The sequence below is a fragment of the Mastomys coucha genome, unplaced genomic scaffold (genome assembly GCF_008632895.1).
Source record: "Mastomys coucha isolate ucsf_1 unplaced genomic scaffold, UCSF_Mcou_1 pScaffold22, whole genome shotgun sequence".
In the NCBI taxonomy this organism is placed as follows: domain Eukaryota; kingdom Metazoa; phylum Chordata; class Mammalia; order Rodentia; family Muridae; genus Mastomys; species Mastomys coucha.
Genome location: NW_022196905.1, coordinates 2319375 through 2337369, shown reverse-complemented (window position 1 = coordinate 2337369; position 17995 = coordinate 2319375). Strand labels below are relative to the sequence as shown.

General features: G+C 43.1%; 1 protein-coding gene across 2 annotated transcripts in view; it reads right to left on the bottom strand.

Moving 5' to 3' along the window:
- Window positions 1-5511, bottom strand: part of Cfap36 (cilia and flagella associated protein 36) — a 35172-nt gene extending 29661 nt beyond the window's left edge. For both annotated transcript variants that reach the window (XM_031339860.1, XM_031339859.1), the window contains exons 1-3: window positions 5211-5511; window positions 3329-3393; window positions 2310-2411 (exon numbers count right to left, since the gene is read on the bottom strand). In XM_031339860.1, the coding sequence (XP_031195720.1) occupies window positions 2310-2411; window positions 3329-3393; window positions 5211-5325 (282 nt within the window). In that variant the 5' untranslated portion in view covers window positions 5326-5511. The remainder of the gene's footprint in view (window positions 1-2309; window positions 2412-3328; window positions 3394-5210) is intronic.
- Between the last annotated feature and the right edge of the window lie 12484 nt (window positions 5512-17995).

Genomic DNA, 17995 nt, shown 5'->3' with positions numbered 1-17995 from the left:
GGGTGGGCATGTATTGTGTGCATGTGCATACAAGCTTTTGTTTTTACTATTGTACCACCTCACTGGTATACTGCTTACCACTCTTGCTGCTTTAATACATGGGCATGCCAGGACCAGTGTTCTAGGCCTAATGATGTTTGAAATGAACCAAAAGCACTCTTGAGCAAGTTCCCCTTAGCAGTACAATTCAATGAATGCAGCAGCTAGTTTAGAAAATCAACACCAAATCAACCAAAACAAAAAATACCTCCTAAACTCCTCATATTCCTTGAGCTGGATTTTAGGCACCCAGATTGGCATACTAGAGCCCACTTTCTGATTTCATGTGTGAAAATGCAGTGACTGGGAAGCGCTCATCACAGTGCTCCAAGATAGATTTCAGGAGTACCAACTGCCCAGCGCTGAGTCACTGCTGCCAGCCTACAGCAGTGAGCTTGCTCTACAGAGAATAATGCTGACTAGTTCACAGAGGATTGAACCCATGACCCTGGCCTGTCAGCACCCTGCTAATCAACCACCAAAATAGCCACAGCTAATTAAGAAGTGCTTCAATTTACTTAGAGACCACTTAACACACAATAGGCAATATACTAAAAGTTTGATATATTTCATCACTTAAGGTTCACAAAAACTCTTCTGCTGCAAATGTTGTATCCTGAATCTTTCAATACTGGCTGAAAGATGATGGGCAAAGACAGTTCTGCACTTATACCTTTTTAATTCCTTTGAGCTAAAAAAGGGATAGTAGTGTACTGGGAGCGGGCTGTACATTTTAGATTAAGGGGTGGCATGGTGGTTTGAATATGCTTGGTCCAGGGAGTGGCACTATTAGGAGGTATGGCCTTGTTGGGATGGGTGTGGCCTGTTGCAAGAAGTGTGTCACTGTGGGTATGAGCTTAGAGAGCTTCCTCCTAGCTGCCTGAGGATGCCAGTCCCTTCCTCATTACCTTCAGATCAAGGTATAGAACTCTTGGCTCCTCCAGCACCATGTCTGCCATGCTGCCATGCTTCCTGCCATGATAATGTACTCAACCTCTGAAAGTGTATGCCAGCCCCAATTAAATGTTGTCCTTTACTTATAAAGTGGCCTTGGCCATGGTGTCTCTTCACAGCAATGGAGACTCTAATTAAAACAGTTAGTACAAGCAAAGCTTATGAGGGGCCTGGATGGATGACAGTACATGACATATTGAAGAATTATAAAAGGACAAAGCTGAAAATAGAGCCGAGGGTAGCATACTAGGCAATTCTCATTGACATCCTACTAAAAAAATGTAGTCCATTCACTAGAAGACAGGAAACAAAGCGAGCAAGGACATGCAGGCAGACTGCCTAGGACGTACGTTTACTCTCCTCTGCAGGCAGCTCGTGCTTCCTATTTCTCTCATTTAGTTTCCTCAGTGATAGGCTAAAGCTAAATGGTGCCAAGAAGATAAAGTGAGATAACACCAACCAAATGTCTAAAGTGTCAACTAGGGAACTGAGCAAGATGATTGGCCCTTGGAATCTTAAACCTATGAGGGCCAAACAGGGAAAGTATCAGTTCAGGACCAACCCAAGCTACACAATGGGTTTGAAGCTGACCTGAATTACACAGCAAGTCCCTGTCTCTAAGTAAATAAACAAATAAGTAAATAAATAAATGTTTTAAAAGCCTATCAGTTTACAAGAATGCTCACTAAGCATTTAAAAAAAGAGTACCTACTAGCCACTCAACCCAGTACTGCAGATCTAAAGAGACAAAGAAACCCAGTTTTATGAAGAGGTGGAGAGATGGTTCAACAGTTAAGAGCACTTGCTGCCCCTGCAGAGCCAGCACCCAGATGGCAGCTCACAGCTATTCCTAACTTTCAGGGGGTCCAAAATCCCTTTCTGGTTTTCACAGGCACCAGGCATGCACATTGTGTGCATACATACATGTAGGTAAAGCACCAATTCATAAAAATAAACAAAAATAGTTCCACAAGGAGGCCCCATAACTAGAGACTGCACATTTGCTATAAATAAAAAAAGGGGCAACAAGAGAATCATCAGGGTCCTACAGAAATGAAACCATACATGGATAAACATTGTGATCTCACAACTTTAGAATCAGAAAGCTTATTTTAAATTCCATCAGATCATATTATTTCTTAAAGTGGTTACGAATGAACATGGCAGGTGACCGACTCCACCTCACACAATCAATGTCTAATTTGCTTAATGTCTAACAGTTCTTATATCTCCACAATCAAACATATCTTATTTAAAGAAAGCCATGGAATCTTTGCTACATCTCAATATTAACAGAGTAACACAAAAGCTAAAACCTGTGATGTGCGCGTCTTTGCCAGAGGGGAAGTGCATGCTTCTTGAAACTGATCTTCATTAATTCCAATTTCTTTGAGGTAACTTTCTAACAGCTTTTCAACCTAAAAGGAAAAGAATTAACCTTTATAACGTACACAGAACAATTCTAGATGTCATTCTGCTGTTTAGAATGCTCTTTGGAATTACCATCATAGAAGACACAGAGCTAATAATGTCACCAATAAATTAACAATGAGATTTTTTTTCTTGCAAAGAATCACATGAAGCTTAATTTCCTCTACTAGAGGACAGCCAGAATTATGAAGGTGAACATGGTATAACTCCTCTACCCACTGTCTTCTTTTAAAATATGCAGAGGCTCTTAAAAATCCCAATACAACTATAAATCAGGGAGCACAAGCACTGGCCGAAAGGCTCCAGCTACATAAAAATTGTAAAGTGAAACATCCCCATAGCTACAATAAATCATTACTTAGAGTCCAAGACAGAAGAGACAGAAAGTCACTTGAAAATGCTTATGGAAATGACAAGCTTGAGAAAACTGTTAGTACTGTTGTGGCAAGAAGACCTCCTATAATGAAGGCTGCAGGGATGGTGAGCATCTGTGCAGGTCCAGAAGACCCAGGTTCGATTCTCAGCACTCACATGGTGGCTCACAACTATCCATAACTCTAGTTACAAGGAACCCAAACCCTTCTTTTGACAGCTGTGAGCACAGACACATACATAGTGCACCTACATGCAGGCAAACACCCATACACATAAAATAAAATAAATAAATCTTAAAAACAATTTCAAGGAATTTTAATTTAAAAAAGCAATTTTTTTACAATCTTCAAATCAATGAAAAGAGCCAGTGTGTTGGCACACACCTTTAGTCCCAGCACTGGGGAGGTAGAGACACATAGATCTCTATGTGATCTAGGCCAGCCTGGTCTACACAGTGAGTTTCAGGCCAGTCATGACTGCATAATGAGGCCCCATCTCAAACAACAAAAATCAGGGGGAAAATACTCACCAGCTCTTTGTACTCTTGATGAATTTCTGTGTAGGTCAATTTGCTTTCTTCTTCATCATCAAAAACTAGATTTATAAGAAAATAATTGAAAAGTGTAAAAGAACAAATCATTTAGTTAAGTACAAATATAAAAATCTTACAAATGGCCTTCCAGGAGCCTGTTCTCCCCTTCCACCGTGTGGGTTGTGGGTTGACTCAAGTCATCAAGTTTACCAACACTCTTGCCCCTAAGCCATCTCCCCAGTGCCTTTATTTTTAACATTTATGTACTTGCACTTGACACTTTATATTTTACTGTTTACTTGCGTGCCTTCTATGGTAGACTGTAAACTTTTCAAGGATAGCATTTCTATCCCCTGTGTCTGCTCTAAGGTAACTCAGTGAATACTGAAACGTTGATATCACAGAGCTGTCTAAACTAAGCTTTAAGTATTCTGAGGCAGAGAACAGCACATCCATCGGCAGCCCCACATCAGTGAAGGATAAAGTTATTCCAAGTATTCTGACTTCACTTCTCTTTACATTGCATTTGGTCTCTGTGACACTTCTCATGCATTCAATACAAATGCTAATTAAACTCTTTTCAGCTCTGAAACTACATCACTGTGGTGTGCTTTGCTTCTCTATAAAAATACAAAATCAGCTGTTACTACCGAGATGTAGCCACTCTTGACACCTGTGGATAGAAGACAAACCATGACCCAAACAATTTATATACAGGATTTAGTCTCAATAACAGATAAAAATCAGTGGGTGACATAATCCCTCCTGCAGGTCAGGCTTTTCCCATGCTTCATCAACCTTTTAACAGCAGGAACACACGTCCATTGCTTTGTTTTCTGAACCTCTGTGAAAGTTGCCTGCCAAAACACTGAACTAGTATTTGAATTTTAACAGAATAAAATAAAAGGTTCAGTGATCAATGATCAAACAAAATTCTTTACTAGATTCACAGAATCTTAAGTTTGAGAGAAGTCTTGCAAGACAATTCAGGATAAGAACCCTCCGTTTAGCTGAATCTCAAACAACCTGCATTGCAGTACAGTCACTGTCAGATGTATGCAGATACTTCAAATGCCTGGGAACCCATGACCTTTTCAAGCAGGCCAACTCATCCTGGAAAAGTGTATAAAAGATTTCCTTCACTGAAATGTGTTCTCTGCAGCTTGTATTCACTCACCCCAGTTCTATCGCACTGCGTCTTTACAAACAAGTCTAGTCCCTCTAACCTAAGACACAAGTTCAGAGGATAGATATTGCTACCCTCCAAGTATTGCCTAGGCAAAGAATCATGTTAAAGGTTGGATAGGACATCGTTTGTGATTGCTTCTCTATGAACAGTCCAATTCGTCTTATGAACTCGGATATGAGCATGATATGAACCGATCAGAAAGCATAATATGCTGGTCCTTCAAAAGTATTCCACATTTGTATATCTTGTTTGTTAGAAAGGTCTTCCTCCCCATCGCCTATTTTGGTCCTGCAGGAGTAATCGAATGCCCTCCTTTGCAGATAAAATGGCCAGAGTGAATCTGTTTTCATTTAGAAGACTGAGTCCACAGGACGACATCTCAGGGATCAGAAGCAACTCGAAGAAAAACGATGCTTCTCCCAAATAATTGGGGAAGATGCTAGTTACCCAAACAGTCCACTTGCGCGGGGTAGAAAGATGCGGGATGAAGTGACAGGCCGAACACGGGATTAAAGTCTAATGTGTTCAGGACAAGCGCTCAGGCAGGGTGGGTGAGAGGTCTTGGTGAGCACTTTCATGTCTGCAAACGACCCACTCGGGAAGGGATGTATGCAATACCGTCTACAAAACTGTCCTAGGCCCGGCAGGCAAAGACAGTAATATTCGGCTTGTTCAGGGTCTGGTTCTTACCTTCGCATTTCTGCTCCACAAAGTCCAAGATGGGGATAGACCAATCCGGGCCCCGCAGGAACCCAGCGATGCTCTCCACCACCCATTCCACTTCGTCCTCTTCTTCCGCAGCCATCCCGCTCGCACAGGACGACGCGAACGCCTAGGCCGGATTCCCCCAGCCCGCTCTGGCCTTTCGGCCGCAGTTAGCGATGGAGAATGCAGGCAGCAATATCTCCCGCAATCGCCGGGCCCCGGGGTTAGACACTACAAACCAGTTAACGTAAAATGGTCGCTATGACAACCTACGCAGCGGCCCGGAAGTGAGGCCTAAGTCCTGAGCTCCTGGAGGGGGCTGGGTTGGGAACGTTTCCTATTGGCTGGAAGAGAAAGGGGCAAACGATAGCCCTCCGCTCATTGGCCCGTAGTTGCTAGGCTGAGAGCAGACGTGCGGGCATTGGCTACCGCTCCTAGAGACGGCGTTCGAGCTCCCGTGTGCGCGCGGCCAGTCTTAAAATGGTGTGCTGAGGGCGTGGCCTCCCTGAGCTCCTCCTCCCATCTCACCCCTAATGGTTTTCAGACCCCTGGCCCCTGAAAACAAAACTGAAAAAAATATGCTCTGTGAGGTTTACTGATTGGTTCTGCAATCCGTTTGTTTGCTATCTAAGGATGGGTCTTTAACCACTAAGCTTAGTTAAAAACAGCTAAACTGAGGACAAGTATGAAATCAGTTCATCTCCATTTAAATAGGCTTTCATAACCAGTTTTTTTAAAAGTATCAAGGTTGCTCTCTTCCTACTTAAGAGCCAGAGGACTCCCAAAAATCACACAAAAAATTTATCGTAACTAGATGTGATGACCTACACCTTAAATTCCAATACTCTTGATAGGCACAGGCAGACAGACCTATGAGTTCCAGGCCCACCCAGGCTATATAATGAGAACCTACTTCAAATAAATCTTGACATCAAACTCACAGTCAAAAGCCAAGGCCGGTGAACCTTAGAAAGTGCCCTCGCCCACTTTGGGGTCTAGAGGAGCACGGTTGCCAGTCTAGCAGTTAGAAGTCTCTGCCCTCAGCATACCACTCTGAGAGCAGTGAGGAGCTGAAGGAGCAGAGTCTACAACTTGAGTTTCATGAAAGTGGAAGTGGAGGGCTCAGTGAGAACCAGAGGTGGCTGTGTGCAGTGTGGTCCGACAGCAGAGTACCAGGTCTGACTGGGTCTGCTGCAGGAGCTGCAGCAACTGTTGATGGAAAACCCAGGAGAACTAACTGGGTATTAGAGGCAGAGGACCCTGAAGATCCCAACGTTTCAGTGGTTTTCAACCTTCCTAATACTCCAGCCCTTTAATACATGTGGTGACCCCCAGCCATAAAATTATTGCATTGCTACTCCATAATTGTAATTTTACTACTATTATAAATCTGATGCACAGGATTTCTGATATATGGCCCACAGGTTGAGAACTACTGCAATATATATTAAGATATTGACAGAGAGAGGACCAGCTCTCAAGTTAACAATTAGTACGTTAACCAGTTCATCCTATCTTCTTCAGTTCATACCAGGTCCAAGAATTTTGTTATGGACCAAAAGGTCAGTTCTGTGGGGATTTTTCTTGTTACCCTGTCTCCTCATTAAAGTCCCTGTGCGGTGTACCACAAAAGCTGCTGTGCCACAAAAGCGATTAAAGCAGTGGTAGGCCCCTCCTTGCCGCCCATGGCGCCTTCACAACATCTCCTCAGCCTGCAACCATCATAGGAGCTGTAAGAGTTTTCCAGAGTGGAGCACCCGGTTTTCCCACCTCAGCGGGAGCTGTCCACAATGGCCACACCTTTCATGCCTCAGCCTACAGCTTTCATGAAACACCACTGCAGGAGCTGTCCCACAGAAGCTGTCCAGTGGCAGGCAGCACCTCCTCTCCAGACTCTCCCTCCCCACCCCCCATACACACACCCCAGCAGCCCTACAGAGACAGAGCCTCAGCAAAAGCCAGCTACATCCAGGAAGAATTTCTCACCCTAACCCATAGGCCTGATGCAGGGAAAATGGGGTGGGAAAAAAGCCACCAATCCCTGAGCAGGAAAACTGACCAATTTCTGAGCCACCCCAAGCTCAGGACTTGAAATCCCACCAATTCTCACACTGGAAATCTCTGCCATGAGAAAATCTGCCCTTCAGAAATCCTATATAAGCACTGCCTACTTTGTCCAGGGCTCCTGGGTGCAGAAGGCAGTCATCCTCAGATTTGTCACTCCGTATCTGGACCCTCCAATAAATCTCTTTCATAAGATTTCCTGCCCTGCCAAGCAGTGGTGGTGCACACCTTTAATCCCAGCACTTGGGAGACAGAGGCAAGCAGATTTCTGAGTTCGAGGCCAATCTGGTCTACAGAGTGAGTTCCAGGACAGCTGGGGCTATACAGAGAAACCCTGCTCCAAAAACAAAACAAAATAAAAGATTTCCTGCCTGGTGTAACTCACCAGTCTGAAGAATCCAAGACAAAAGGAAGCAATGAAGAGAAGATTCGAAGAAAATGAGCAGGGCTGAGGCTCAGCTCAGCTGAGGATACCTCCCCTGGGAGCAGCAATGTCTCTCATGAGGAGGCTTCCTCTCAGAGCTGTAAGGTTCCTGGGCCCCGGTGTCTCAGGATGACCATCCACTAGGATGATACCCTTTCACTGGGACACTGTCCCACCTCAGAGCTGTGTGGTTCCTGGGCTTCCGAGTCCGAGAATACCCTACCATCCAAGTAGAAACACTTAGCAATAATGCTTCACAATTTTACTGTGTCATGAAGATGTGGAATCTGAAGAGATTTATCCCAACCAGGCATAAGTTGGTAATAAGGTCACCACCTAGCCTCACTATTCACAAGGAAAACCATTCATCTTCAGATACTGGTCAGGAGTAAGCACTGAGACCCATGTGCGAGGGTCCAAAAGTCACCTACTGTGGTCTTATGAATGAGATTGTCCTCCATAAGGCCAAATGTTTGAATACTTGGTCCCTAGTTTGTGGCACAATTTGAGAGGATTAGAGAGTATGGCTTTGTTGGAGGGAGTATGTCACCAGAGGTTGGCTTTGAGAGTTGAGCCATTTCAAGTCAGTACTGATTTCTGCTTGCAGTTCAAGATGTGAGCCCTCACTTCTAGCTTCAGCTATCAAGTCTGCTTGCTCCCATGCTTCCCTAGCATAGCAGACAATTGTCCCTCTGGAACTAACTGTAAGCCAAATAACCCCTTCCTTTTATAAGCTACACTGACCATTGTGTTTCATCACAACGATAGAAAAACAGCTGACACACCTACCTACACATTATGCTCACTTTCTGGCAGAAAGTCCATATCACGCAAGAACTGGTAATCCCACTCATCATCCCAAAAGGCACCTCAACACTCAGTAGTGCTGCCCTGTTAAATGTTCTCTTTCCAACCTGGTAGATGCAGTGGATATTCAGTGTAAGCCATTGGTGCTGAAGGAGGAGGTAGAGCAGGCTTAGACAATGTTTCTGTTCAGAATGGAAGAACAATAGTGCAATGGCTTCATACCTGTTATTCAGCTGCACAGTCTTTGCTAGTGATGTCACTTAGTTCAAGAATGCAGACATGGGGCTTGCTGAGAAAGGAAAGAGTAATAATATGGGTCTCTTATCTCAGACCAGCAGTTCATTAAGCCTTTGAAGTTCTAAAATGATAGATGCATTATGATGGCCAACTAGACATTGACAAGAAGGGCCAGCCAACATGCAGTGGTTTTCAAGCAGCCTCCACACACCCTGACTTAAAGTCTAAGGCTGGAGAAAGGAAGTTCTCAGTTCAAGCTATCCTTTCCAGATCTTGGAGGTGTTTAGGGGTTCCAGAGAGAAGAGATGTTAGTGTTATATAAAATTGGAAATATCACAGAAGAAAGAGGATTCCAGGATTGCTTCCAGCATATTCACAATGAATCTACACATCAGCTAGAATAGAAGTGGTCAAGGTGAACCAATCACCTGGCCTGTTTCCCATCATCACCATCACCTAACAGCCAGGCAGGCATCCCATGACCATATTTATGTCAAATAATTCCACTCAACATTTGGATCAGAATTATGCAATGGGTCTCCATCTTCAAAGATCATTCATTGTTAAGGTACCTGAAGCTGAAGCTGCAAAGTACCCTCAAGCAAGTTATATATACTTACATAAATGATGCCACCATATGCACAGTTATGAATTTTTTTCTCTTAATATAGCTTTTGTTTGTTTGTGGTTTTGTCTTTAAGGAAAGGTCCTGTATAGTATAAACTATTCTTAGACTCCTGATCCTTCTGCGTCTACCTCCTAAGTGCTTGGATTACAAGTGTCTGCCACCACACCTGGCTTTTACATATATATATATATATATATATATACATATATACATATATGTATATATATACACACATATATATGTATATATGTATATATATAATGTATATATATAAAACCAAACAATCAATATTCTAATAATCCAACCTTTTTTATATATGTACACATAGCTGATATACATGAACATGACTATTAACATGAATATTTTATTTTATTCACTATGTGATTTGTGTGTACCACAAATTATTTAACCAATCTTTGCCTGAAATCAACACCTTTGTGTCTGTAAGAATGGTTGGTTTTATTTACAACACTAGGATATTGAGCAGAGTTGATAAACAAGAGATAGGTAGATAATTGATAAGTAGATGGATTCACTTGACTAATTAACCCTCATGACAAATTAAATTATGAGTGTAGCTTTCATTACAAACACCAGGTGTGGTGATACATACCTTTAATCCCAGCACCTAGGAGGCAGAAGCAGGTAGGTCTACATGAGTTTGAGGCCAGCCTGGTCTATAGAGCAAGTTCCAGGGCAGCCACAGCTACACAGAGAAACCCTGTCTCAAAACAAAACAAAACAAAAATAATAACAAACATAAAATTTGCTACATGGTATTTTTATTTTAAAGTTGGTTTTGTTTTGCTTTAATGTTTTAAGATTTTTACATAGGATCAGATCCCTTGTATGAGAATTTAATATAAGCTTCCTCCTCTCCTAAAGAATACAAAAAAACTCTAGCCTTAGTGAATATCATCCTTCGCTATATGTGGGTTCCTGACCTCAGAATACAATGCTTTGAAAGTGTAGGGCATGGTAAGACTTGAGCCACTTCTCCACACCCTGAGAGCTCTACCAGAGCATTTGATTTTTTACTCCAACCTCAACACATCACTGCAGCCTGAAGAAATCTCTTGGGTTGTCACATCTATTCAATCTTTTTGCTCATCTGCTCTAGTAGTACCAAGAACAGGAGACACAATCTAACGCTTGCCACCTGAACTTGTCTGAATTATTTTATGATACCTCTACTTGGATGAAGTAAGGATCTTTACTTCACTAGAAAAAGATTTCAAGACAAATCAGTATGAAGTAAACTTCAAGCTTATTTAAAAAAAAAAAAAAAACAGACTCAAGCCGGGCAGTGGTGGCGCATGCCTTTAATTCCAGCACTCGGGAGGCAGAGGCAAGAGGATTTGAGGCCAGTGTGATCTACAGAGTGAGTTCCAGGACAGCCAGAGATACATGGAGAAACTCTCTCAAAACACCAAAAAAAAAAAAAAAAAAAAAAAAAAAAAAAAAAAAAAAAAAAAAAAAAACCTCACACTCAATATACTCATTTAAATGAGGGTTTTATATAAGTAGGCAAGTGTTCTACCACTAAGCTATATCCCCAATCCTTTTCTCGATTTTAAGTCAGAATAACAACAGCTGACCTTGAACTAACTCTGCACCTCAAGCCAGACTTGAATTTTTCTGGTCCTTCTCCTCAGACTTCCAAGCAGCTAACCAGATCCGTTCCATTAGGCCAAGTTTTGATGACTTCTGAAGTGGCATTGTTCAAAGGACCTCTAAGAAACTTTTTTTTCTTTTTGATAAATTAAATTACAATGTGGTTTTTGAGGAGAATTGGATAGGAATCCAGGATAATATGATAAAAACATAGATCACAACACTCAAAGGCATTCTGGCTATACATGCTCACAGAGAATCCAGAGTATATTTGTCACGTCAGGAATATTGGCCTCATCAAAAATGGTATTAAAAAGTTTATGCAGGGTATTCCTGGAGGACCCTTTTCAAGATACCATGGAGGTGGCCACCAGCACCTGTGAGGCCAAGGGTCCACTCCGAGGAGCCTGAGAAACCCACAGAGGTTTCAAGGAGAGGCTTGGCAGCCAAGGATGAACCTGCAGAATATGCAGTATCTTTGGAACAACTGAAAAGAGAAGATGTTATGGGAAGATGTTTTTAAAAAGTAGGTTAATGGACTTGGAAAAAAAGATGGCAGACACAGTGTTGCAGGAGGCCAAGAGAAGCAGAACTAAAGAGACAGCAGCAGCAGCCAGGCAACAGCAGTGTCTTTGACAGACAAATGAACATGTTGTTGCCATGTGGGGCATGTCCTCTGGCTGCTGCAAAGCTTGGGCCACCACCAGGCCCCTTCACCCTGTCACTACTGCAACTGATCTCAGGGAAGGAGAGCATGGAGCTTCCTTACTGCCTGCAAGCTGCAAGCATGAGATGGTCAAGCCTTGGCAACCAGGCTAAGGGCAGGAAGGTATGCAGCAACCTGAACTCTGGAAGGTACTGCCCTATAAGAGCTGCCAACCAAATGATCACCCTGACTCAGAGCAACAAAGTATACGCGATAAAGAATGGTTCATTTTCTGACCTCTCAAAAGACTCCCACAGTCCATGCTGCCAACAGAGGCCGTGTTGGTATCTGTAGTCCTGTAATCTGTGCTTCTGCAGGTGTCAAGTTTGATGTCCGTGGCAGTGTTGCCAGTGGAAATCATGATCTGTGCTACCACTGGCTGCTATGGACAAGGAAGCTTATTTGCAGTGGTATCCAATGACTGCTGACTCATTACTGAGAATGGGAGACATTGAAGTTTTCTGTGACATACCCACTACCACCATCACCAAAAGGAACAGTCTAGATAGGAAGCTATAGAAGAGAGTCCTTAAAAATTGTGATAAAGAGCCAGGCAATGGTGGCACACACCTTTAATCCCAGCATTTGGGAGGCAGAGGCAGGCGGATTTCTGAGTTTGAGGCCAGACTGGTCTACAGAGTGAGTTCCAGAACAGCCAGGGCTATACAGAGAAACCCTGTCTCAAAAACAAACAAACAAAAATTGTGATACAGATATTGAATTGTAGGTCTTCTCAGCTGAGGGCTTCCGGGTAGGAGTGGAAAAGAGGAAAGATATAACTCAGTTTTCCTTTAAGGGGCTGGCCACTTGGAGTTTGACCATGCTCCATTGAGGATATGAGCAAAACAAGTTGGACTTGTTTTGTTTTTGTTTTGTTTTGTTTTGTTTTTTGGTTTGGTTTGGTTTGTGGGGAGGGCAGATGGGGGAAGAGGAGGGCAAAGGCAGACCAGGGAGGAATGGGAAGCAAGACCACAGGGGTGGTCCTAGGATTTCTATTACTCTGAAGAGACACCATGACCACTGCAACTCCTATAAAGGAAAACATTTCACTGGGACTGGCTTACAGTTCAGAGGTTTAATCCGTTATCATCATGGTGGGAAACATGGTGACACACAGGCAGGCATGGTACTAGAGAAGGAGCTGAAAGTGCTACATCTTGATCGGCAGACAGCAGACGTGAACTGTGAGCTGCACTAGGTGTAGCTTGAACATAGGAGAGCTCAAAGCCTGCCTCCACAATGACACACTTCTTCCAACAAGGCCATACCTCCTAATAGTGTCACTCTGAATGGGCCAAGCATTCAAACACATGAGTCTACAGGGGCCTAACCTGTTCAAACCACCACAGATGTATTGTATGAAATTCTCAAATAATTAATAAAAAGCTTGTGTTGGGGAAAGATGCTTATGCAGAATGAATGCTAAGTCAGTGATATGGCTCAGTTGGTAAAGAGCTTGCTCAAAGGTTTCAGTTCAGCCTGAGTTCAATACCCAGAATCCATGAGAAGGTATGAGGAGAACCAACTCCACAGAAGTTGTCCTCTGACCTCCACAGGCACTATGGCACATCTGTCCCTTCATGTGTGGGCTGTACCACACATGTACGCATGCATGCACACACCCACACACATCATATGTACGTATAATAATAATGCATAAAGTTTTAAAAGTGTATGTGATATAGAAGAGACAGAAACACAGCAGGCAAATTCTCCAGGAGAATCATCACTCGTAAACCCAGAGGGAATGGAGATAAGGAAGTTATTCTCTTGAGTGACACTTGTGTAGAGTCATACCTAGATAGATAAGTGAGCATTTCATTACCTTATTAAGAAGTACACATTACAATATCATTTGTCCTCCCTAATGCTGGCTGCTCACAGTGAGGGCCACAGATCATTAGAACTTAGGCTCTGAGTTAGTTACTCTTGCCAGGAAATATACATAACGAAGGCAACTTAAAGAAGGAAGTGTTTATTTTGGCTCACAGCTTGAGGATATAGTCCAGCCCGGTGGTAAGGGCATGGCAGCAGGAGCATGAGGCTACACTCAGAAGGCAGAGATTGGTGGATACTGATGCTGCCCTATTTTATTCAGTCTGGAATCTAGAGCCCTCTTGTGCTGGCTGCACTCAGTGTTGGTCTTCTGGTCAGGCCGGCAATCAAGACTTACTATCACAGTATCTAAATATTTATATAGGAACCAAGATGTTGCAGGATGTGCGATGCAGCCAACAGAATTCAGAAAGAACTAGAAAGAGTGAGTATACTCAACAGTAAGTCTCAGACGCTGAAAACATCCTAGGACGGGGAATGAAGGTTCTTTTTATTCTGGAGCTGCTTCAGGGCTGAGAAGGAGCACCAGCGGCCCCTGGTTGGTGGTGCTGATCTGCCATAGAAAGGTAGAAGTGTAAGGCATAAAAAGCTTGAGTTGTACTTTGAGAGAGGATGAAGTGTTTATCATAAGAGGTTGAAGGGCAAGTTATGGCACCACTTGGAGGGCAAGAAGTCCTTGGTAAAAAGCAAGCACCAAGATGGGTGCATGCCTTTAATCCCAGAATTTAGGAGGCAGAAGCAGGAGGATCTCTGTGAGTTTGAGGCCAGTCGGATCTACAGAGTGAGTTTCATAACAGCCAAGACACAGAGAGAAACCTTGTCTCAAAACAAACAAACAAACAAAAACAAAAACAAAACCCAACAGTGTTGAAAGTAATGTTTGTATCCCTGAGAGAATATCAGTTAAATAGCCTCTAATCTAAAAGAAGGCAAATCAAGTAAGAGATGAAAAGAGGGGAAAGAAATGTGTCAGGGAACAGGAAAGCCAGCTCCATGTGCATGCCTTTCGTAGTCCCCACTGGAGGCACACCAGTGAATGTCTGTCCTTTAGTTCTCTATCTGTATTTTTGTACTATCCTCAGTTTGTTGGCATAGACACAACATTCTGCTTCCAAGGACTTTTCCCTGTGACCTATCACTTTTAACACAAACCTAGATCTGGACCAAGAGTCCGTGTTCTGACAAGACTGCATTCTTAACTGGTAAACAAGGGGATATGAGAAAGCAATCTATACTTATGTTTGGCAGTGAGAGTGTGAGAAGGAGTAAATATAGAGAGATGGGGGATCTATTTGAAATGTGAATGGAGGGAGATTTAATCAGGCTTATTCAAATGGAGTCACTGGGTAAGCATTACCATCCATTAGTGGTATATACATACAAAGCTAAAGTGGTTTATGACATACAAAGTTCTCTGCAAGAAGTGAATTATGTGACAAAGAAGTGAATTATGGTGTAGGCTGCTATAGAGGCTGGTAACAGGAATAGAAGAATCATAAGAGTCATAAAGTTTAAAAGTGACACCTTAGAGTGATTTTAGGAAAGTGGGTGAGAAGTTGTATTTGCTAAGTTTCAGTTCCTGTGATAAATCTCCCTGACCAAGGAAGGCAATGTACAGAAGAAACAGTTTATTTTGACTTATGGTTCCAAAGAATGGAAGTCCATCATGGCAGGGCAGAGGCAGTAGGCAGGCATGGTGGCTGGAGCAGGATATATGTACAAAGCAGAAAGATTAAACTTAAAGTAAGGCAAGGCTTTCTTTTTTAAAGGTTTATTTATTATTATATGTAAGTATACAGTAGCTGTCTTCAGACACATCAGAAGAGGGCATCAGATCTCATTATGGATGATTATGAGCCACCATGTGGTTGCTGGGATTTGAACTCATGACCTTCAGAAGAGCAGACAGTGCTCTTACCTGCTGAGCCATCTCTCCAGCCCAAGTAAGGTAAGGTTTTAATTCTTTTTTTTTCTTTAATTTATTCGCTTTACATCCCAATTGAAGCCTCCTCCCTCTTCTCCTCCCAGTCCCACCCTTACATACTCCTCTCCCACTTCCCCTTCTCTTCTCCTCAGAGAAGGGAAAACCCCTATGGGTACCAACTTGCCCTGGCACAAGTTGCAACAAGACTACGTGCATCCTCTCCCACTAAGGCCAGGCAAGGGAGCCCAGTTAGGGGAAGGGGAATCCAAAGGCAGGCAATAGTCAGAGACAGCCCATACTCCAATTGTTAGGGGACCCATCATTAAAACCAAGCTGCATATTTGCTACAAATCTGTACAAGGCTTAGGTCCAGCCCACGTATGTTCTTTGGTTGATGGTTTAGTCTCTGTGAGCCCCCATGGGCCCAGGTTAATTGACTCTGTAGGTCTTCTCATATGTCTCCCCAAACTTTGCCTAATGTTTGGCTGTGGATCTCTTCATCTGTTTCCATTAGCAGCTGCCTGAAGCCTGTCAATACAGTTATGCTAGGCTCCTGCCTGTAAGCATAACAGAGTGTTGTTAACAGTGTCAGGGGCTGAATCTCTTCCAATAATTTTGTCTCTGTTCCCCTTCTATCTCTTATCTTAAATTACCCATTTGTTTTATTCTAAGTCATGCCCTGCCTGGTTACCTTGTCCTCAGCTTCATACTACCATCTTCTTCTGCATCTGGGGCAAGTCTCCCATGCCTGATTATTTTTCCAGAATTCCTCTTCTTATCTCAGATGTCCTACCTTCTAAGCTTCCCTCAGCTCATTGGCCAATCAGCTTTTTACTCAGTACAAAAGATGATCTCTACCGAGGAGGCTACTTATAAATGAATATTAGCTGTAAAGTAAAGGATCACATGCTACAATCCACAGACCCAAAGAAGCTAAAGAACAGGGAGGCCCCAAGGGAGGATGGTTAAATCCCACCCAAAAGGGGATATAAAATAGATATTGGAGGTGGGTGGAAGTAGGGAACTGAGTGGAACTGGGGAAGTGGAACGGGGATGGGGATCAGGTGTGGAGAGAGCAGGGGTAGGGTATAGGAGTTGGAGAGGGCTGAGAGAGAAAACAGAAATAGATGGGGAGCATTTCTGGGGGAAGCTTGAGACCTGCTCCCAGTAGTCTATGTGGGTGACCCTCGCTGAGACGCCTAGCTGCTGGAGATGAGGAAATTTTAAGTTCTTTTTTTTTTTTTTTTTTTTTTTTTTTTTTTTTTGGTTTTCTGAGACAGGGTTTCTCTGTGTAGCCCTGGCTGTCCTGGAACTCACTCTGTAGACCAGACTGGCCTCGAAGTCAGAAATCCGCCTGCCTCTGCCTCCCAAGTGCCAGGACTAAAGCCGTGCGCCACCACCGCCCTGCAAATTTTAAGTTCTTAAAGCTCACCTCCAGTGACATACTTACTTCAGCAAGGCCATACCTTCTAAACCTCCCCCAAACACCACCAACAACTGAGTATCCAAATATTTGAGACTATGGGGCACCATCACAGAAATATAATATTAGAAATACTGAAAATGAGAAGAAATTCTGTCTGCTATGACAAAAATAGTCATGTTAGGCTAAGTAGGTAAAGAGGGGGTCATAACTCAAGGTAAATGGTGGCCTTGGACCAGGAATAGTCTAAGAAGCCTCTATCACAGAGCTGAGTAATGGCCCTAACTACCATTCTCCTTTTTATTCAATCAAAGACCCATTCGTGGAGCAGTGCAACCCACACTTAGGGTAGGGCCTCATACCTCAGTTAGCCCTGTATACCAACTCCTCCAGAGGCATGAACAGAAGTTGTCTCCTAGATGACCCCATCTCCTCTCAACTTGACAATATGAACCATTTAAGGAACTATAGAGTGGATTGATACACAGCCTCATTCCTGACCTTCAGACCTTTGACCATTTTGTAGGGTCCATCTCACTTTTTTACTGCCAAAATGGTTATGTTGTACAGATTGTTCATAGCCATGAATTTCCCAATGATAGGCTATCAATCAGCTTTTATGTCTTTCAGGACCATTGAAGAATGTCTTTAAGGACAATTGTAGCCATTAGTGGAATTCCTAGCAAGAGATATATTCCAGATATATTCTGGCATAGAGTGGGGGCTTGTTGGGTAATATAAGTGTCTATAGAAGAGAGAGGGAGAGAGACAGAGGGGGGGACATCTGAGGCTCCAAGACAGCTCCAAGCCTTTATAGGACAGAGCATTTGGTATCAGAAATACCATAAAAGCCTCTGGAGTTAGCTGGTCCAGTGGCATACACGTTATAATCCCAACACTCTGGTGGCAGAGGAAGATGTATCTCTGTGTTTGAGAACAGCCTGGTCTACAGAACAAGTTTCAGGACAGCCAGGCTACACAGAGAAACTTTGTCTTGGAAAATGAAAACAGAAAACAAAAACCCTCCGGAATCTAAAAAAGCCCCAGTAAGTCTGATGTTTAAGTATCATGTCCCACCTAGGAGAGGAAGGCAACACCCATGTAGAT